The 22,602-nt window shown below is 48.0% G+C and overlaps 1 protein-coding gene across 4 annotated transcripts in view; it reads left to right on the top strand.

The window, feature by feature from the left end:
• The window catches only part of NSD1 (nuclear receptor binding SET domain protein 1), a 124,385-nt gene that overhangs the window by 39,612 nt on the left and 62,171 nt on the right, over nt 1-22,602 (top strand). For 3 of the 4 annotated variants that reach the window (XM_075068220.1, XM_075068222.1, XM_075068223.1), the window contains exons 5-9: nt 12,040-12,161; nt 12,313-12,631; nt 18,372-18,481; nt 20,654-20,729; nt 22,166-22,284. In XM_075068220.1, coding sequence (XP_074924321.1) covers nt 12,040-12,161; nt 12,313-12,631; nt 18,372-18,481; nt 20,654-20,729; nt 22,166-22,284 — 746 coding nt within the window. The remainder of the gene's footprint in view (nt 1-12,039; nt 12,162-12,312; nt 12,632-18,371; nt 18,482-20,653; nt 20,730-22,165; nt 22,285-22,602) is intronic. The other variant, XM_075068221.1, reaches the window with a different exon arrangement.

A 22,602-nucleotide genomic window follows, 5' to 3' on the forward strand; every position in this document is an offset into this window, starting at 1 on the left:
GCTGGGTCGGCAGGGGTATATATCCGGCACCATAGCGGCACCACTCCAGGGAGTGCCCAGCCGACCCACTGAGTGTTGCTAGGGTAAAAGTCTTCCGACGAACGTGCATGCGGTGCGCGCACACCTAACTGGAATGGATATGAGCAAGCACTCGAAGAAGAAAAGACGATTACTCACCTTTGTAACTGTTGTTCTTCGAGATGTGTTGCTCATATCCATTCCACACCCGCCCTCCTTCCCCACTGTCGGAGTAGCCGGCAAGAAGGAACTGAAGGGTGGCTGGGTCGGCAGGGGTATATATCCGGCACCATAGCGGCACCACTCCAGGGAGTGCCCAGCCGACCCACTGAGTGTTGCTAGGGTAAAAGTCTTCCGACGAACGTGCATGCGGTGCGCACACACCTAACTGGAATGGATATGAGCAACACATCTCGAAGAACAACAGTTACAAAGGTGAGTAACCGTCTTTTCTCCTGTCAGACGCACCCTGGACAGACAGGTGACAGTATCTCTAGAAGGGGAGGGATTCCCTCAGCTGATGAAGGATCAACTCTGCATCTGTGCAGCTTTTCCTTTCTGTTGCCTAGCCCCCTCAGTGACTTTAATAACAGATGCATAACTGTTGGGATGGGTAGTGCACCTGAGTGCCCTTAGGACTCAGGACACATGGACAACTCAGAAAACCAGTCTGCAGATCAGTAGAGCTCTACAAATCTGCAGATATCTACTTTATACCTGTGAATATCTGCATCCATGGATCATTTTTGCGGCTCATGAATGGATGCGGATCCAAATTTTGTATTTAGAGTCCTGCAAATCTGCAGGTAACTGCTTTATATCCACAGACCTTGTTTAAGGATCACAGATCGGATGTGTAGGTTGGGGAGATTGGAGCCTTAATGGCAGATCCCCCCCTTTATGGTGTCCTTAAAGGACAAGGTCTCTACTTCCACACTCTAAATTCTTAACTAAGGTTCCTTTGGAGTTTCACCTTAATCAAGCCACTCAGTGTTTTTCCTGAAGCCATATAGTTCTCTAAAGGAATCCTGTGTACTTCCTGTGTATGTTAGAAGGGCATTGGTCTTCTACTTAGATAGGACCAAGCAATTTAGGAAGTCGCCTAGTCTGTTTCCTTCATGGATAGGTCCACAGGGTCCTCTATCTCTACTCAGAGACTATGGAGATGGGTATCTGTCGTGCTGTCTGGAGTAGCTCACAACCATGAGTGCCTACCTCAGGGCAGATGGTCAGAAAACAAGGGCTGACACCAAACTGGTGGTATGTTCTATAATTAGATTTCACCAAGCCAATGACAAATGTGAACTCCTGGATCACTAAACAGTCTTACATTGGCGTCACAGATAGTCCCCTTAGACTCTCCAGTCTGTCTTGCCACCCAGACAAATGAGAATTATTGAGAGTTTAAAGCAGGTAAAATATCTGTATAGGTGAATCACAGTTTGTAATTCCAAATGGTGGCAGTGATGTAATGAACCGCTTGTTCCTCAAAAGTCTTTCCAGGGTACCCAGATTGTCTCTTGGGATCTCTGCTCTGCATCTGGCAAACTTCCCTGTAAGAGTCCAAACAGTCCAGAGATAGCAGATCTTTCTTTGAATCCATATTTATAGTATTGTCGCACAGAAAGTGAGCTGATAGTGTCTCTAACCTTTTGGGCTTTTCCTTTGATGATGTGTGTGAGGAATGTACTTAGAGCTTGTCTACACTGGCAGTTTATAATACTGAAACACTCCCCCCTCCCGCCCCCCGAGCACTGCAAGTTTCGGTGCTGTAATGTGCCAGTGTAGACAGTGCCCTAGCACTGGGAACTGCACCCCTCATGGTGGGGGGGATAGCTCAGTGGTGTGAGCACTGGCCTGCTAAACCCAAGGTTATGAGTTCAGTCCTTGAGGGGGCCACTGAGGGATCTGGGGTAAAAATCAGTACTTGGTCCTGATAGCGAAGGCAGGGGGCTGGACTCAATGACCTTTCAAGGTCCCTTCCAGTTCTAGGAGATAGGTATATCTCCAATTATTATTAAACTGGTGACTACACAAGCCATGTTAAAGTGCTTTAACATTGCCAGTGAAAATGTGCCCTTAGTCTTTTGACCCCAACCGCTATACATAACGACCACTTGCTTTGAAATTAGCATTTTCTGTTAAAGTCCGTAGGTCCTTCATTAGCATTTCACAAGGTATCTTTGATGGGTTATTTAGTTACAAGGTATACACCCTGTAAATGTTTGCTGTTGCATTACAACAGGAACAGATAAGTGAAAACAATACAAGTAACATTCCACAAGTTTTCATGAAGTTTAAACATTTGAACACACACTTATACATTTAACACTTTGATCTGTTCTAACACATAAGTGAATTGGCCTGGGATTCTGACCTAAGCTGGCACCTGGTTTGCCAGCATCATAATATCATTCACCAAACGGTGATAGCACATTTGACCAGATTTTAGGCAACATCTCTGGCACTAAAGAAGACCGTACTGGTATCTAAAATATATAGGGCTGCTATATGGGCTTCAGTACATACGTTTCAGAAACATTAGGCCCAGATCCGAGCCCTCAGATCTGATGCAGCACTTGGCTTTGCAGTGTATCTGCAGTTCTGGTCTCTGTTTTGAAGCTCCCTCATCCATCTGGGGTTACTGCTCGGAAGCCACCTGAAGTGGAGCACCTCCTACTCAAAGAAGAGGAGGAGGTTACTCACTTTGTGCAGTAACTGTGGTTCTGCCAGATGTGTGTCCCGGTTGGTGCTTCACTACTTGCCCTCCTGTCCCTCTGCTTCCGACCGGTCCTTTGGGGACTTTGTTAGAGTGAACCTGGGCCTTTGAGGCCCCCTGCTGAAGTTCCCACGGTCCTACCACACCCAGCCCCAGGAAAGGAGTGGTGAAAGTGGGTCCTCCAGGACTGCCTAGAGAGGCTGCATAGAAGCAGCCAGTTAGAGCCCAGCAGCACCAGATAAAAGGTGCTGCTCTTGCTGGCTGGGACCTGAGGAGCAAAGAAAGGGGGCTTATTGCTGGTCACAGGAGCTCAAGAAGAGAACCAGAAGACGGATTCTATTGGTACTTGCATTCCACAAGGACAAAGATGATTGAGAACTTCTGTCCTGAGGCCAGGGTGAAGAGAGAGGCGCTATGTGGTAGAAATCCCAGGGAATAACAGCACCAAACTGAAGGCAGTTGTGTGTCACTGTTCTGTGTAGGGTCCCTGGGTTGGGACCCAGAGTAGTGGGAGAGCCCAGATTTCCCCCATTGGCCACTGGGAAAGTGGCCTAGGCACCAAGAAGGGGACAAGCTTCGTTAGAAGCCTGAGTGAAGGGCAGGATGTAAAGGGCCCAAGGATGGGGCTGAAGACCCTGGTGAGGGACAATTTGTTGGACTCCTTTCTATGCCAGAAGGGGTCCATCCATTTTAGACGGGTTTTAGTAAGGTTACTTAAGGGCTTGGGGTAGCGTCAGGGTGGCTAAATGGAAATGAGGATGTGGAAATAAAAATTACCAAATTTGAGGCGGAAATCAAACTCAAACAGCTTAATGGGTCCAAATGGGGGGGCCTGGATAATCCTCATCCAAGAATATAAAAGGAACTGGCCCATGGAAATTGCAAGCCCAATAGCAAGGATTTTTCATCAATCTATAAAGTTTGGGGTCGTACGCCACAACTGGAAAATTGCTAATGTAGTTCCTGTTTTTAAGAAAGGGAAAAAAAGTGATCGAGGAAACTACAGACCTGTTAGTTTGACCTCAAGTAAAAGAGAAAATAGTTAAGGACATAGCGGTAAACAGTAACTGGGATAAAATACAACATGGTTTTACAAAAGGTAGATTGTGCCAGAACAATCTGATCTTTCTTTGAGAAGACGACTGATTTTTTTAGGTCAAGGAAATGCAGTAGATTTAATCTACCTGGATTTCAGTAAGGCATTTGATCAGTTCCACATGGGAAATTATTAGTGAGAATTGAAAGATGGATAAAGAAGTGGTTAAAGGGGAGACTATAATGGACATACTGAGAGGTGAACTGTCAGGCTGGAGGGAGGTTACTAGAGGAGCTCCTCAGGGATCAGTCTTGGGACCAATCTTATTTAATATTTTCATTAATGGTGTTGGCACAAAAAGTGGGAGTGTGCTAATAAAATTTGTGAATGACACCCAGTTGGGAGGTATTGCCAATACGGAGGAGGACTGGAATACCATACAAGAAGATCTGGATGACCTTGAAAACTGGAGTAATAGAAATGGGGATGATATTTAATAATAGAAAAGTGAAAGGTCATGCACTTAGGGACTAACAACAAGAATTTTTGCTATAAGATGGGGACTTATCAGCTGGAAGCGACAGAGGAAGAGAAAGATCTGAGTGTATTGGCTGATCACAGGAAGACTGTGAGCTGCCAATGTGATACGGCTGTGAAAAAGGCAAATGAAGTCCTAGGATGCATCAGGCAAAGTATTTAAAGTAGAGACAGGGAAGTGGTGTTACCATTATACAAGACACTGGTGAGACCTCATAAGAAAGATCAGTTCAAACTGGAACAGGTGCAGAGAAGGGCTACTAGGATGGTGTGAGGAATGGAAAACCTACCTTCTGAGAGGAGATTCAGAGAGCTTGGCTTGTTTAGCCTAACAAAATGAAGGCTGGGGGGGAGAGATGATTGCTGTGTGTAAATACATCAGAGGGCTAAATACCAGGAAGGGAGAGGAGTTATTTAAATTAAGCACCAATGTGAACACAGGAACAAATGGATATCAATTGGCCAACAACAAGTTTAGGCTTGAAACTAGGTGAAGGTTTCTAACCATAAGAGGAGTGATGTTCTGGAACAGCCTCCCAAGAGGAGCAGTGGAGAAAAAAACTAACTGGCTTCCAGAAGGACTTTGATAAGTTTTATGAAGGGGCTGGTATGATGAGACTGCCTACAGTGGCATGTGGCCTACCTGCGACTGCCAGCAGCAACTCTCTCCAAAAGCTGGCGATGGGACACTAAATGGGGAGGGCTTTGAGTTATTACAGAGAATTCTTTCCCAGGTGTCTGGCTGGACGGTCTTGCTTACATGCTCAGGGTCTAACTGATCGCCATATTTGGAGTCAGGAAGTTTTCCCCCAGGTCAGATTGGTAGAGACCCTGGGGGGGTTTCAGTGGATGAGAAGCTGGATTTGAGTCAACAGTGTGCCCTTGTTGCCAAGAAGGCTAATGGCATTTCAGGCTGTATAAGTAGGAGCACTGCCAGCAGATCAAGGGACATGATCATTCCCCTCTATTCGACATTGCTGAGGCCTCATCTGGAGTACTGTGTCCAGTTTTGGGCCGCACACTACAAGAAGGATATAGAAAAATTGGAAAGAGTCCAGCAGAGGGCAACAAAAATGATTAGGGGGCTGGAGCACATGACTTACGAGGAGAGTCTGAGGGAATTGGGGTTATTTAGTCTGCAGAAGAGAAGAATGAGGGGGGATTTGATAGCTGCTTTCAACTACCTGAAAGAGGGTTCCAAAGAGGATGGATTTAGCCTGTTCTCAGTGGTAGCAGAAGACAGAACAAGGAGTAATGGACTCAAGTTGCAATAGGGGAGGTCTAGGTTGGATATTAGGAAACACTATTTCACTAGGAGGGTGGTGACACACACGAATGGGTTCCCTAGGGAGGTGGTGGAACCTGCTTCCTTAAAGGTTTTTAAGGCCCAGCTTGACAAAGCCCTGGCTGGGATGATTTAGTTGAGGAATTGGTCCTGCTTTGAGCAGGGGGTTGGACTAGATGACCTCCTGAGGTCCCTTCCAACCCCGATATTCTATGATTTTCTTCAGTAGGATTTGACTTCCGAGCAGTCAAAGAGGCTAACAGTGTTAGGAACCCTTAAGAAAGGGATCAGACGATAAAACAGAAAATATCATAATGCCACTGTATAAATCCCTGGTGCGCCCACACCTTGCATTTCTGGGCATCCCACCTCCAAAGAGATATATTGGAATTGGGAAAGGTACAGAGAAGGGCAGCAAAAATGATCAGGGATGTGGAGCAGCTTCTGTAGGTTGAGAGATTAAAAAGACTGGGACTGTTCAGCTTGGAAAAGATGATGGAGGTGGAGGGGATGTGATAGAAGCATATAAAATCATGACTGGTGCAGAGAAGGTGACTAAGGAAGTGTTGTTTACTCCTTCACAGCCCCCAAAACAGCCCACATAATAATTGTCAAGCGAGCAAGCAAATAGCAAACAAATAGACAAATAAACTAGCAGACACCGCCCCCCCCACCCCCCCCATCTGTAGTTGGTCCTCCTTCATCTGGAGAACTCCCTCACAAACCTCCTCTTTGTGCTCCTGTTCGCTAACTCCTGTCTGACCAAAAATCTGGTTTTCCCCTTTGCTGGGCCCGTTCGTTAGAGACAGACTTTAAGGCTGTATTTTCATATTTATGTAACTCCTCACACAACCATCCATCCATTTCGCCATAATATTGACACCGGCTTTCGTTTGAGATCTCGCCCAACATTCTTTGAACTAGGGTGCACATGCCAGACTCAGGAGATTCCTGTAACTGCTTGGCAACCCCTTCATGCCCCTTGCCAGTTGGCACAGGGGTTCTTGGGTCACAGGGTGCACTGGCAGAGTAGGTGGTGCAGAGAGCCGGAGTTCATTGGTAGAGCTGTGGGGTGCCATGGCTCCCCCCCCTTAGTCCCCAACCCCTTTTGCCTCCCCTACCCTCCATCCCCATTTATCCCCTGCCCCAGAATCTCCCTCCCCTCTCTGCAGGCCCAAATCCCTCTCCCCCGCACCCCCACTTCTTCACTCCTCCCATGAAGCAAACCAAGTGTCTAATTTCCCCCTCAAATATTGTGATTACATTTCCCCCAAAATTAAATTGCTACCCACGACTCTCAAATTGCAGCCACTCACTTCAAAATGTTTTTGTCTTTGGAGACGGCTTCTGGTTGATTTACCCCTAGATGTGTCTGTGGAAGAGTGAGTTCATAGCCATCAATCTCAGGGAGGCCTGTGATTCGTGCAGTCATTTGTACTGCTCAGTTTAACGCTATAAGGCAGCAGAAAGGAACTATTTTTGAAGGAGAGGCTGTAACATGGGAATCTCTCAGTCAAATAACCGCAAATTTGGATCACTATTACTGTGCTAAACCCCTGTGAAACACCCCAAATTTCAGAGCACTTCAATTAATCATTTGGATTTTAGAGCACTTACAAGAGTTGAGCTTTAAAGCATATAAAATGGCAGGAGTAGAAACTCTCTAGTTATGTGTAAAAATGTCCATTTTCTTAAATACACTTCACAAGTAAGGTCCCCAGAGATTCAGGGGGTGCCAGGCACTACCTTGGGTGATACTCAACTGAGACCATTCTGACCTGCATCACATCCGTAGTTTGATCTCTAGGTAAAGACATGCCACTTAGACAGTTTTGGGTTTTTTTAATGGCTGTTTTATTGCTGGGGCTTAAATCTCTGGAAATCTTGGCTCAAATGACTCCAAATTTGGGGTTGCTAATCCTATCCTGTGCTCTCCTGAGGCACACCTAATTTCAAAGAAATCTGACTAAGCATGTTGATTTCAGAGGACTTAGAGTGGTCCACCTTTAAACAGATGTCATGATGCAACCTTAACTATAATAGCACTCCTGCATAACTATAATTACAGGCTGTATCCTGAGCTGCAGAAGTTCTCAGCTACAGTATTATTTGCCCTCCCAGTTCAAATGGAATATTTGACATATTTCTGGTACCAGTGTAATTGCTACACCAAATGAGCAAAAAGGGAGGACGTTTGGAAGTTGCTAACGGCTGGTATTTTTAAGAAAGGAATCTGGCTGGCGAATGAGGAGGTCTGACTGTTCAACTGAGTCTCTGTACAGATCAATCCTGTAAGCTAAAATATTAAATAACCATTTAATAGTGCAGTGCTACCTGCTGTGTGCGGGGTGGTGGTGATAGCATAGAATGTGCTTGGCTTCCAGGCCAGCAATGCACCAGGGCCTGCACCTCACCCTGACAGCACCCTGCTTGGTTCATTGCTGCCTGCTGGAGATAGCTGTTGTAAGCAAACAGTGTTTGTCACTTCACTTGTGGCGAAGATAGATTATTTTTGTACTTACGTAAGCATGAAGCCTCAATGAGGCACAGAGATGCTGCCCAGCCTCCCACTGTTCCCACTTTGTTATGAAGTGTCTCAGTTAAAAAATAAATAAAATAGCCCCTCCTATGCACACATGGAGGTGCATAAAAAGCTCATGAAGGAGGAAGATGTTCTTGGCTTGTTCCTAAGATTCTGAGCTCTGCAGAGACTGATCAGATTTTAAACATTCAGTGGCTAACGGGAATCTCCTGAGAAGGTGGTTTAATGATTCAACCAGGAAAGATGGAAAGTCCGTAGAACAGCATTGTTCAAAAACCAGTGGTGGCATGTCTCAAAGAGCAAAGTGGGGAGTAAGTGTTGTGCCATCCTGCTCCAGCAGCCTATTGCGTAGAAATGTGGGGGTCGAGCTGAAGCTATTCATTGCCGCTTACAGGGTTTAGGTGTGTTGCATGGCAATACAGCACAGGCTGTTAGGAGTCTTGTCAGAGGTTTAGCTAAGAGTTTAAAAGACCTGGCTGAAGAACTCGCTGGACCATCAGTGTCGATGGTCAGTAAGGCTTGGACCACTGGAGAAGTTCCACAAAACTAATGTGCCAATATTTAAAACTACTAAATGGGTTGAGCCGGGTAGTTATAGACCTGGGAGCCTGACACAGATTTTATGGGGAAATTTAATGGGGGAAGTGTCATTAATGCAGATCAACATGGGTTTGTGGAAAATAGCAAGTTAGTTTGACAGGATCTGTCTTTTTTCGGTAAGATTTCAGATTTTGTTGATAAAGGTAGCAGTGTTGCTGTAATATACTTAGATTTCTGTAAGGTGATTAAAAATTAGAATGACACAAAATGCACATGACACATTAAATCAATTACAAACTGGCTAATTAATAGGTCCCAAAAAGTAATAGTAAACGGGAATTCTCCATCAAGTGGGTGTCTTTCTAGAGGGGTCCAGCAGGGACTGGTTCTTGGCCCTACTCTGTTGAAAATGTTTATCAATGACCAGGAAGAAAACAGAAATCTTGACTGATAAAGTTTGCAGATGACACACTAATTGCAGAGTGGAAAATAATAAAGAGTACGGGTTGCTGATACAGAGCGATAGAGATCTCTTTGTGAACTAGGGCCAAGCAAACTATGCATTTTAATACACTTAAATGTAAATGATACATCTAGGAACCAAAACCAATAAGGGACTCTATCTTGGGAGACAGGGGGGGTTGTGATGGATAATCAGCTGAGCATGAGCTCCCAGTGAGATGCTGTGGTCAAAAGGGCTAAGGTGATCTTTGGATACATAAACAGGGTAATCTCAAGTAGAAATAGGGAGGTTATTTACTTCTGGGAAAATTCTGTGCCTCTGCAGCGCAGCAGAAAAATGCCTGTCCCCCACCCAACAGACTCCCTTTGCTTCCTTGAAGATAAAGTGGTTTCTGTGGGGAAGCAAAGAGAAGCTGCACCAGTACTCACTCACCCCTCCTTGGCAGCTCATGGGAGGAGAGGTAAATCATTCAGGGGAGAGGGGTCTGGGGATGCCCTGGCCACTCAGGAACATTCATCTCCATCCTCCTCCTCCCCACCCACCCCCTGCCTGGGACTGAGTTCCCCCTCCCCCTCCGCTAGCTGCAGGAAGCTCTGTACCACGGGGTGTGTGTGTGGCTGGCTGGGCTGGGGGTGGGGGCTGGTTCCAGGTGTGGGGTGGTGAGGCTCAGCAGAGGGGGCTTATGTTGTGTGTGGGGTGCCTGGATGCATAGGGGTTGGGAGGATGTGGAGCAGCTCCCTGTACAGTGACCCCTTGCAGCACCCGGAACCCCTCCCCACTGAGCCCCCTGCACCCAAAACACCACCGCTGAGCCCTCCAAACCTCCACCCTGGCGAGCCTTACGCCCTGCATCAGGAGCCTCCCACACCCAGACCCCCATCCTACCGAGTCCCAACCAGCTGCACCCTGACCCCCACTCCCCCAAGCCCCACTTCCTCAGTCCCTCCCCCACTAAGCTCTAACCACCTTCACCTGGACTCCCCTGCAGAGTCTCATTCCCCCTGCACCCAGAACCCCGTACTGAACCCGCATGCATCCAGATTCCCCCCTGCACCCAGACCCCCCCACCGAGCTGTCTGCATCCAGATTGTGCCACACACGACCATGGTACTCTTGAGGGAATTCTGCACTGAAAAATACAAAATTTTGCTAAGTTCTGCATATTTTAATTGTCAAAATAACACAATATAATCACACCATTTTCAATTCTTTTGGTAATTTATTTCAAAATACTTGTCAGCAAATAATTGAAAATAATTGAAAATGATGTGATTATATTGTGTTATTTTGACAAATAAAATACACAGATTTTAAAATATTGTGTGCAAAGTATTTATTTTTTTGGCGCAGAATTGCCTCAGGATTAGTTTTTTTACCTCCGTATTTGGCACTGGAGTGGCCACTGCTGGAATCCTGTGCCCAGTTCTGATGTCCACAGTTCAGTAAGAACGTTGATAAATTGGAGAGGGTTCAGAGTAGACCCACAAGAATGATGAAAGGGTTAGAGAACCTGCCTCAGAGTGACAGACTCAAAGAGTTCAGTCTGTTCAGTTTAACAAAGAGAAGGTTAAGGGGTGACGTGATTACGGTCTAGAAGTATCTACATGAGGAACAAATATTTAATAATTTTTCTCTTCAGTCTAGCAGAGAGAGCGCTAACATGATCCAGTGGTTGGAAATTGAAGCTAGACAAATTCAAATGGGAAATAAGGCGTATGGTTTTTTAACAGGAAGGGTGACTAACCACTGGAACAATTTACTGACGGTTGTGGTGTATTCTCCGTCACTGGCAATTGTTAAATCAAGGCTGGATGTTTTTCTAACAGCTCTGCTCTAGCAGTTATTGTGGGGCCGGTCTCTGGCCTGTGCTATGCAGAAGGTCACACTGGATGACCACAATGGTTCCTTCTTGCTTCAGAATCTATTAATGGAAGCGTATTTTTCTGTAATACGGCAATGCTTTACAAACTATGGAAGGCAGGTCTGTGCCCTGAGGAACATGCAGTCTGATTGAGGCAGCAAACAGATCAGGCAGCATCATAGCAGCGTGGCGTGTTTTGAAGCGAAGTGGAAGAAGTGGCTTTGCAGGAGAGGGAGGGAGACACCTGAAGGCTCTCCCAGGTATAGGATGCTGCATGGGATACAAGTGGGAAGAAGAGAGGCTTCCAACGCAGCTGCTAGTGAAACTATGGCTTAACTCTAAACTATGTTAAAAAGAGCAACAGCTTCAGTCTTAACGAGTGGGCGAGACTCTGGAATAACAGGGAAATGGTGTGAAAAGGTTCAGTGGAAGGGGGAGCTTAGAAACGGGAGATGCAAGCTGAGATTTCCAGAAGTGCCTGTGTAGGATCTCCTGGTGAGGTCTCTCTGACTGTCAGTGAGAGTTCAGGGTGCCTGGCTTTCTTGGGCACTTTTGAAAATCTCACCCACTGTGCCAAGAAAGGGTTAATAAGTTTGGAATTAGAATCTACACTGCAGTGAAAGTTCCACAGTTGGCTGGGATTAGCTGACTTGGGCTTGGGCTGTGGGATATAAAATTGCAGTGTAGACTCAGGGCTCTGAGACCCTGGGAGGGGCAGGATCCCAGAGCCCAGGCTCCAGCCCAAGCCTGAAAGTCTATGCTGCATTTTTATAGCCCACTGAGAGAGTCAGCTGACCCAGCCAGCTGCGGCTTTGCCACAAGGCTTCTGTCACAGTGCAGACAGGCCTTAAAGATAACAATTTGTCCAAGAGAATCAAGTGAAGGACTTTTCTCCTCTGGATTACACTGCATTTTCTTCATGGTGCTTCCGGAAAATAGTGCTGGAGCAACCTCTGCAGACAGGCTAGAAGGGGATTTCATGCCAGCCTTTTGCTCTTCTCAGAAACTTCATCCTGAAGCTGTTTTCTTTTTTCATAGCATATTCGGAAAAGAAACGCCTTAGAAAGCCGAGCAAACGGCTTCTGGAATATGCAGAAGAATATGATCAGATATTTGCACCTAAGAAAAAATCAAAGAAGGGCCAGGAGCAATTGCAAAGGGTAGGTGAGAGCATTGTGCTGCTAACTCCCATTCTGTGGTTTTGCTCTCGGGCTCTGGTTTGTATCCCCACATTATGTTGTTTGTGTTCTCGCTGTGCATAGCAAGGGACAGGTTAAACCCACTTCCATCTGTATCTGTTGCTGCTGCTAGGTGAGTTCCCAGGAGAGGTCTGAGTTCAAGGGAGAGGAAAGGCTTCAGTCAAGATGCAGGCGTGGAAGTGATCTCCGAAATGTGCAGCTGGAGCGGAACCCTCTGGTGTCAACTCCATCTTCCTCTTCAACCAAAGATGCTCCTCCAGTTCTTGAAGCAGAACATTTGCTGTTAGAAGAGCCAGTATCCCATTCCTCTGAGCCCACTGACCTACTCATAGATGGACATTCAGACTTGCCGGAGCTAACGTTATCTTCCCCTGACGTGTCTGAAGTTTCTGCTTGTTCTCTGGAGGCAGAGGAACGTTTCCTGAAATCAGGTAAGCGATACGCAGCATGCCTCCCTTCTGAAATGCGCGAGTCTGCTTTGCATCCAGCGGTAGGAATTCTGACTCAGATCTGTGTTGGGAAGCTGAAGAACTGCTTTCTGATTTCTGTTTTGTTAAACTCAGTAATGTGGCTGTAAGCGAGTAAGCATAAATTATAAACTTGGTAGCCAAATGAATCAGCTGCTCACTTCACATTTCCTAGCATTGTCCATAATGTGATGTGCTCTCCACATACTAGGTGTTTATCCAAACCTGGGTATTCAGAACTCCCTCTTCTTCGTCGAGTGCTTGTTTTATGTCCATTCCAATCAGGTGTGTGCATGCCATGTACACCACAGCCGGAAGATTTTCCTCCAGCAGCATCCGTAGGGTCGGCCTGGGTGCCCCCTGGAGTCGCACCTTCATGGCGCCCAATATAGGGCCCTGCCGACCCTCCACTCACTCAGTTCCTTCTTGCCGCCAGTGATGGCCAGCTGGAACTTCCCTTGCTCTTGCTTCTGCAAGCGCCTTTAGCAGTGTCCCTCCTCCTTGTGCAGTGCACCGGTGCCGATGGCGCGAGTCGGCTCCTAGAAAGGAGACTAAGGACTCCCAGCACCGACACTGCGCTGAACATAAGATTCTGGTAGGTGCTGATCTGTATCCCCGGTGCCCTGGAAGAAAAAGAGGCAGGAGAGAGGATGCTCTCCCCCTCCTTAGCCTAAGGAGCCAGCAGCAGGGAGGCCTCAGCCCATCCAGCCTACGTTGGGCCAGGCAGCTCCCAGGGGCTCGTTGACTCCTGCCCCACAAGGAGTCCAGTCGAGTCCAGCCTATTACTGTTCTCCGGACTGTCAAGGACGGGGCATTCAACTCCCCTCCACTCCGGAGACTTTTTTGAGGCAACACAGGACCTTGTTTGCCTGACAGCTCCACCTTCCCCAAGGAAGGACGAGGCACCGGTGTCAGCCAGGCTGCCTGATCCCTCTAAGGGCAAGCCGGTGATGATGTCATGCTGCTCCCCATCTCCAGCATGCCACTCCCCAGTGCTGACCACCCGTGGGGTGGGGTGGGGTGGGGTGGGGGGACAATGGACAACATCAGTTCCCAGAGGTTTGGCACCGCTCTTCGGCACCAGCCAGTATCTTTCCTTCGTGGTTATCTTTTTTTGGAGCTCTATCGTTCGGATAGGTCCAGCAGCAGGAGGTCTAGATCTTGGTGACGCCACACAGGCATTTCAGGCCGCAACGTCCGCGGTTTTACCAGCAAAATGGACAGGACAGTTCCCGGAGGAGGAATAGGAGAGGTGGGAAGAGGCCGCACCCATCCTCAGGCCAGACCAAGTCTTCAGAAGGCCAGAAACAGGCCGTTTGAAGGCGCGCATGAGGATGACATACCAAATTGAGAACTGGATCTACTCCACCTTACCTTCTTGTCCCGACTATCCCCTTTCTGCCGTGCATGTTCCTCGGACTGCTGGGTGCTCCACACAGTAGAGAGGCAATACTCCATCCAATTCTGTGCCCTCTTGCCCTTCCACCCCCCTTCCCCATCCCTCTTCAGGGAGCCCTCTCACGAGCAACTCCTTACACAGGAGGTGCACTCGCTCCTTTTGCTAGGGGCAGTGGAAAAGGTTCCCCAGGAGCAGAAGGGTGAGGGCTTCTATTCCCGATATTTCCTAATACTGAAAGCCAAGGGAGGGCTCAGGCCCATCCTAGATTTGCGAGAACTCAACAAGTTTGTGAAGAAACTCAAATTCCGTGTGGTCTCGTCAGCCTCCGTCATCTCCTCACTGGGTCTAGGAGACTGGGTCTCCACCCTCGACTTGACGGACATGTACTTTCACGTAGCGATAACTCTGACCCACAGAAAATACCTCAGGTTTGTGGTGAACAACAGCCACTGCCAGTTCACAGTCCTCCCGTTCGGCTGTCAGCGGCACCTCGAGTATTCACCGAGTGCGTGGCAGTCGTGGCCACGTTCCTGTGCAGGCGATGTGTACAGGTGTTCCCGTACCTCGACGACTGGCTGATCAAGGGGGCCAGGTAGAGAGGCAAGTCGCCTTCATAAGAATGACATTCAGTGAACCGGGCCCCCTACTGAACAAGAGGAAATCAAAGCTGTCCCTGGTTCAGAGGCTAGGGTTTATGGGGGCGGTACTGGACTCAACACAGGCCAGGGCGTTCCTTCCTGAAGTGGGGCTTTCCCCAAATAGAGACATCATTCGAGGTCTCAAGCAGTTCCCCACCGCTACAGCAAGGAATTGCCCAAAACTTCTAGGACACATGGTTGCGTGTACCAGCTTAGTACAGAGGTGAGACTCGGACTTTGACCTCTTCAGTCGTGGCTAGCATCAGTGTATCGGTCAGGACAGTTTGGACAGGATCGTAATCCTGCCTTGCCCAGTACTCGACTTCCTCCTGTGGTGGCTTGACCTGCAGGTAGTATGTGCAGGGGGGTCCCCTTCACCAGCCCCCAGCCATCCCTCTTGCTAGTGACAGACCTGTCAGACTTGGGCTGGGGGGCATATCTGGAGAGCTCAGGACACAGGGCCGCTGGTCTCAGGTGGATCTCGCTCTACACATCAAATGTCAGAGAGCTAAGAGCAGCGTGCCTGGCATGCCAGACTTTCTGAGCCTACCTAGCAGGGAGATGTGTATCAGCCCTGACAGACAACTCCACGGCAATGTTTTATATCAACAAACAGGGGTTCACAGTCCTCTCTCCTGTGCCAGGAAGCCTTCATGCTGTGGGACTTCTGTGTAGAGTGCTCAATAAACCTGCAAGCATCGTACCTCCCTGGAATACAGAACGAGCTGGCAGACTATCTCAGCAGGTTGTTCCATGGCCACAAGTCGTCCCTTTGCCTGGATGTCATTAACTCAATCTTCCATCAGTGAGGCTTTCCCCAAATAGATCTGTTCGCATGCTACGCGATGCAGCAGGAGGTGTCAGCGATTCCACTCCTTCCTGTGTCACAACCCAGGCTCCATCACGGACGCGTTCCTCCTCCCATGGGGAGGCCATCGCCTATGCACGTTCCCACCTGTCCCTCTCGTTCACAAGGTGCTCCTCAAGATTTGCAGGGACTGAGCTTTGGTGATATTGATAGTTCCAGCCTGGCCCCGCCAGCACTGGTACACATCATTCTTGGAAATGTCCATGGAAACCCCGGTCACCCTGCCACTCTTCCTGGACCTAATCATGCAGGATCACGGCCGCCTCCAATATCCGAACCTCAAGTTGCCCCAACTCACCGTGTGGAAGCTCCATGGCCCAACGCAGGGGAGCTCTCCTGCCCTAATCAAGTCAGACAAGTTCTCTTTGGCAGCAGGAAACCCTCCACGAGAGCCACCAACCTTACCAAGTGGAAGAGATTTTCAATCTGGTCGGAGCAGCACCTCCTGTCCCTGACGCTCACCTCAGTTGCACTTATACTGGACCATCTTCTCCCTCTCAAGCAGCAGGGGCTGTTGATGTCATCAGTAAGAGTTCACTTGGCCGCCATTTCCGCCTTCCACCCAGGTGCAGAGGGCTGCTCGGCCTTTGCCAACCCATTGGTCAGCTGTTTCCGTAAAAGTCTCGACAGGCTATACCCACAGGTCCAACAGCGTGTCCCGGCTTGGAACTTTAATCTGGTCCTTTCCAGGCTTATGGGATCGCCATTTGAGCCCTTGGCAACGTGCTCCCTGCTCTCTCTCTCATTCAAGGTGGCGTTTCTGGTGCCGATAACCTTAGCTAGGAGGGTGTCTGAGCTCGGCCCTAACATCAGAGCCCCCTTACACTGTGTTCTGTAGGGACAAGGTTCAGCTCAGGTCTCACCCGGATTTTCTCCCAAAGGTGGTCTCCCAGTTTCACATCAACCAGGACATCTTCCTCCTTGTATTCTACCCTAAGCCGCACTCCAGCGCCAGGTAGCAGAGATATACCTATCTCGTAGAACTGGAAGGGACCCTGAAAGGTCATCGAGTTCAGCCACCTGCCTTCACTAGCAGGACCAAGTACTGATTTTTTGCCCCAGATCCCTAAGTGGCCCCCTGAAGGATTGAACTCATAACCTTGGGTTTAGCAGGCCAGTTCTCAAACCGCGGAGCTGTCCCTTTTTTCTCGAGGCTTCACTCATATGTCCACAGAGCAGTAGCCTTCTACATCAAGAGAATGAAACCGTTCTGAAGGTCCATCCAGTTATTCGTGGCGGACAGAATGAAAAGTCTTCCTGTCTCCTCTCAGCATATCTCATCATGGATCACGTCCTGCATTTGGGAGTGCTATGACTTGGCAAAGGTGCCTGCTCCTTCAATCAATGCGCACTCCCCCAGGACTCAGGCCTCCTTAGCGGCATTCCTGGCACAGGTTCCCACCCAGGAAATCTGCAGAGCAGCGACGTAGTCCTCCATACACTCTTTTGCCAGCACTGTGCGATCACCCAGCAGGCCCGAGATGAACAGGGCTCCAGTCAGTTGAAGACTCCAACCCCACCTCTTGAACTTAGGCTTGGGAGTCACCTGATTGGAATTGACTGAACAAGCACTTGAAGAAGAAAAAACGGTTACTCACCTCGTAACTGTTCTTCGAGATGTGTTCATGTCCATTCCAATACCCACCCTTCTACCCCTCTGTTGGAGCAGCCAGCAAGAAGGTGGGTTGGTAGAGCTCTATGTTGGGCACCATGAAGGTGTGACTCCATGGGGGTGCCCAGACCGACCCGAGAGATTGTGTCTTTAGCTGGCTGAAGATATGAACTATGATGTAATAATGTGGATCTCAGGCTCTTGGGGTAGCAGTATCTCCTCGGCTACGGTGACGGCTCATGATTTTTAGGAAATGCTCAGTGCAAATTGATTCAGAACATGCCTGCTAGGGGAAAAATTTTCCATCTGACATGCTCGCAGCGCGCACACACCTGTTTGGAATGGACATGAACAACATGTCTCAAAGAACAACAGTTAAAAGAAGATGAGTAACCATTTTTTCTGATCATGTTTATCTCTGCATGGATGCTGCTTGCAACAGTTATATTCCTGTTAGTCTGAAAGTTTTTTGATGTCCCCAAAACATTTTGGATAAACAGAATCCTAGTGTAGTTGCTGCATCTGTACGAGGCAGGTGCTTGAGTTAGGCTTCATCTGTCCCCCTGATTGCGAGACCAGAAGCACTGTAGCTATGGTCTGAAGAAACTGCCCCAAACACTTACACTAGCAGCTGGACCCTCATTCACCTAAATGCACCAATACAGAATCAAATATAGAAGTTCATAAAATGTAATTTTTGAAGTCATATCAACCTGATGGTAATATGTGAACACATAACGGTGCAGACAGCTGGTGTTCCGGATGGAGGTGGAGATACGTGGGTGGTGGAAGGGAACTCGATGAGGTGGAGAAAGGGGACTGGTGAGGGGTGGTCAGTGGGCTGTTGAATGATGTAGCTGCTGATTGCCTGGGTCTCTCTAAGTTGCGTTGCTGGCGTGAGCTGTCTGACCTGACAGCTCCGGTTTTTCTGTGAGTTTGGCGTTGTTGTTTAAATGTCAATATTGTGGTAAAACCTAAAGAGCACAGCCAGATTGAGGTGTGTAATATTGGGTACTCCACACATGTAAAATACCTAATAGTCACTGCCTCGTAGAGCCTGCAGTCTGAGACACAAGGAGTACCAGGCGGATGAGGTTTTAAATGTCAGTTGGTATCTGATAATGGATTTTGTTAGTCTGAATCCACTTAAAAAAACTGTATTTTTCCTAACTAGAACTTTATTGCAGGGAACTTGGAGAGGAAGCGTCAGAGGAAGCCAACTAAGAAGCTCTTGGAATCCAATGATTTGGATGCTGTGTTTATACCAAAGAAGGAGGGGTGGACTCCTCCAAAGAAGGTACATTCCTTCCAGCAGACCCTGAATGCTAGCTGGCAATTAAATACCAGACACCAGATACTAGCTGACTGCAGATACAAACTATGATGTAATAATGTGGATCTCAGGCTCTTGGGGTAGCAGTATGTCCTCGGCTACGGTGACAGCTCATGATTTGTAGGAAATGCTCAGTGTGGATTGATTCAGAACATGTTATACAAAATCTCCTCTCAAATTCATCCCAACTAGCATCGCTTCCCGACAGTACTAACAAAAACCTTTCAGCACCAGGTCAAGTTTTGCCATATGAGCCCTGTGCTGAGTCACCACATTCTGGTCTACGTATTACGGTGAATAAAACAATTGAAGTTAGATAAGGAGGGAAACAACTTTGCTTCTTATGGAGACTGGATAGTTTCTGCTGTGAATTTAATTTGCATTGGCAATGAAACTCCAGGAGCTCAGCAGGACACCCAGGTGGAAGTGCTCTACAATAGACTTCCAGTTGGAGAGCAGGGAGTCTCCGTGTGTTCTATTCTGTTGCTGCTTTATCTTTATCCTGAGGTCCTAGCCTCAAAATTTTCTTATACCAAATTTTCTCTGAAGTGATGATGACATTTCTCTCATTACCCTCCTCTGCGAACTGGTGAACATCAGACTGTGTCTTAGCTGGGTCTCATCAAACCTGTTCTTTAAATTGATGGGGTTCCGATGGTATGAAATATTCAAGTTGCTCTCTATGGCATTGGATTCTGATGTTTAAAGGAAAATCACTCACTGGCCCCTAATGTTCACCAGGCAACATGATTTCAAAAAATGAGATAAAAAGACTCAGACTTAAAGGTCAGAAGGGACCATCATGATCATCTAGTCTGACCCCTGCACAATGCAGGCCACCGAACCTCACCACCCTCTCCTGCAATAGACCCCTAACCTCTGGCTGAGTTACTGTTACCCTCAAATCATGATTTAAAGACTTCAAGTGACAGAGAATCCACCATTTACATTAAGTTAAATCGGTGAGTGACCTCCCATGGTCTCTGCCAATCTAACCGGGTGCAAAATTCCTTCTCAACCCGAAATATGGTGATCAGTGGGCGAGAACCACCAGCCTGACTCGCGGGAAGGAATTGTGCGTAGTAACTCAGAGCCCCACCTCTGGCCTGTGGAGCTGTTCACGAATAGTGGTAATGGATGAGCCGTATGGCCTTACAGGCAACCCCAGCGTAGTGCCCCTTCTATAGCAAGCTCAGTCTAGAAGGCAATTAGTTTTTTTGTCCCCATTGCTCCCCTGGGAGGCTGTTCCAGAACTTCTCTCCTCTGGTTGAAAACCTTTATCTAATTTCAAGCCTAAACTTGTCGATGGCCAGTTGATATCCATTTGTTCTTGTGCCAGTATTGGCCCTTAACTTCAATAACTCCTCTCCCTCCCTGGTGTTTATCCCTCTGATATATGTATAGAGAGGAACCAGATCTCTCCTAGACCTTCATTTGGTCTAGGCTAAACAAGCCAAGCTCTGTGAGTTTCCTCTCATAAGGATCATTCTAGTAGCCCCTCTCTGCACCTGTTGCAGTTTGAATTCATCTTTCTTACACACGGGAGACCAGAATTGTGTAGGTTTTGTGCCTACCCAAGAGCCCTTGCCAATTTTTGTGGGTTTGTAATTGCGTTTTCCTGTTTCGAAAGATGTTTCTCTCTCCCTTGTTGCTGCGTGAAGCCCCCCAGACAATGGGATTGTTAATGGTAGTGGTGCAGTAGGACTACGAGATCAGTTCCCCGTTGTCCTAAGCCCTGTACGAAAGTATGGCAAGGAGACAGGCTCTGTCCCAGTGAGCTCACGGGCTAAGTGTACGATGAGAGACAACAGGTGGATTCAACAAACAGATGGGCAGCACAAGGAAGCAGTGAGATGACACTGCTCAGCATGATCAGCAGCAGCAGCAGCCAGAGCACTCCAGCTGGGCAGCCAGTGTTGACTTGCTATATGCAAAGATTTGTCCGACACAAAGCAAATAAATTGAAAGTTGACAGGATCCTGTTTTCTCTGATCTCTTTTGGTTTGTTGGAATCTGAAATATTACTTGTAAGAGCAGTTCATAAAAATGTTCAGCTTGAGTTGCTCAGGAAAACGCATCTCCTTGCTCGTGTCTGAATGCAGTTGGTAAATTGTTTCAATCTTGTTTTATTCCCAGTGTTTTGATGCTGGCCCTCTGGAGAGTGACCTTTCTGAATTTTATGCCACGCCCCAGTTTTTGGATCTCAGAGAAGGTAGGAAACACTAAGCATCTGCAATGAAGCCAGGAGCTGCTGGTGCCATTCCTTGGGTGGTCTGTTCCAGGGCTCTTGGCAAACCACGTTACTTAATGCCTGTGGCAGAAGAGCATGTGTATATGTCGCGCCCAGTCAGGGTCTGCAGAGGGCATTTATCTCTCAGGAGAACTAAGTGATTTGTTCAAAGTTGTACCATCCCCCACACACACTTCCCCCAAGCTCTGTAAAGTGTGACATTGGTGAAGAGAGCACGGTACAGGTGTGAGCAGCTCTCTGTATCCAGAGCACTGGCCTGCAGTGGGGCTGGGGTTAGATGGGTGCTTTCTGTTTGCTCAGATAGAGGTTTCTCAGTGCAGATTTCTTCCTGAGGTCCTGCCAAGTTGTTACTGATGTTGAGTTTTTTTGAGTACTGAAATGTAGGGATTTCTGTCTCTCCTGAAAGCCAGTTTTTGAAAGCCATGTATTCTGGAAGGGAGGAGGCAGTGAGAATTTCCATACCCCCACCCCCACCCCCAAAGACGGTGGCCTGTGGAGCCAGATTGGCTTTTTCTCTAGCACCTGTCACCATGCAGGTGCCAAGCCAGCATGTTACACTCTGCTGTGAGTGAATACGAATGGTGGATATTGTGTGCTCAGTAATAGCTCTTGCGCTGCCTGGGCAGCGACCGAAGGAGTAATGCCCTGGACTCCCAATTTGATTGCTTTCATTTATCAAAAGATGGCAGCGCATCTTCCCTTTCCTGTGGGAGGTGGAGATACTGGACACAAACACCTTCCATGCAAGGCAGCATCTCTGCTGCTCAGTGCCCTTGCAGGCCAAGACCCAGTGTGGGATTCACACCCCTAGCCATTGGCCCAAAGTGAGGGTGTTACTGAGTGTGTTTCCTGCAGCTGTTGTGGGGGCCTTGTGCCACAGGGAGCCCTGTGCCAGGCTCAGCAGGGGCTGGTCTGCCAGTAGAGAATTTTGCAGTTGTATTGCACTTTTTTCCTCCCTTGAGCTAAAGTCAAGGAGGTTTGAGTTGCAACACCTAGGGAAGGGGGACAATTAATCAGCGTTTGGATTAATAACTTTAAAATCTCTAAACCTCTCGCAGTGCTTTGAGCTGGCTGCAGTCTCCTGGAGTCTCAGGGAGAGCAGGAATGGTTTTGTTTGAGTTCTTCTGCTGCCATGTCAAAACCAATCTGAATCCGCATTTCCCAGGTCCATGCCCCTGTGAGGGGCTGCAGGAACAGGAGGTGTCACCAGTGCAGCCATTTGGGAACTGGATTCCAAGGCATTGCCTGCAGGCTTGTACTGGACCTGGCCTCATTATCTGTTAGTGCAGTGGGACAAGTTCGGAGCTTCCCAGCCTGAACTGCAGAATTCATTGCACTGCTTATGGCCAGGAGAACCGTTATTTCTCCATTGTCTTAACAGATGTCTCTCCCATCAGCTCCTGACAGACTCCCTGAGAAGCAGAGAAAGCGCAAGAGACAGCGATACTCCCCAGCCACAGCGCAGTACAAGAAAGGGAGGAGCGAAGATGCACTGGGGGAAGCTCCCAGTTCTGAGGTACTGCTAGTCCTCCTACGTGGTGCAACCTTTATCAAGGAACCCTTTAACCTCATAGACTTTAAGGTCAGAAGGGACCATTATGATCATCTAGTCTGACCTCCTGCACAATGCAAGTGACAGAATCTCACCCATCCACTTCTATAACAAACCCCTAACCTATGTCTGAGTTATTGAAGTCCTCAAATTTGTGGTTTGAAGACCTCAAGCTGCAGAGAATCCTCCAGCAAGTGACCCGTGCCCCATGCTGCAGAGGAAGGCAAAAAACCTCCAGGGCCTCTGCCAATCTTCCCTGGAGGAAAATTCCTTCCCGACCCC

This window comes from Chelonoidis abingdonii, chromosome 7, assembly GCF_003597395.2.
Source record: "Chelonoidis abingdonii isolate Lonesome George chromosome 7, CheloAbing_2.0, whole genome shotgun sequence".
Lineage (NCBI taxonomy): Eukaryota > Metazoa > Chordata > Testudines > Testudinidae > Chelonoidis > Chelonoidis abingdonii.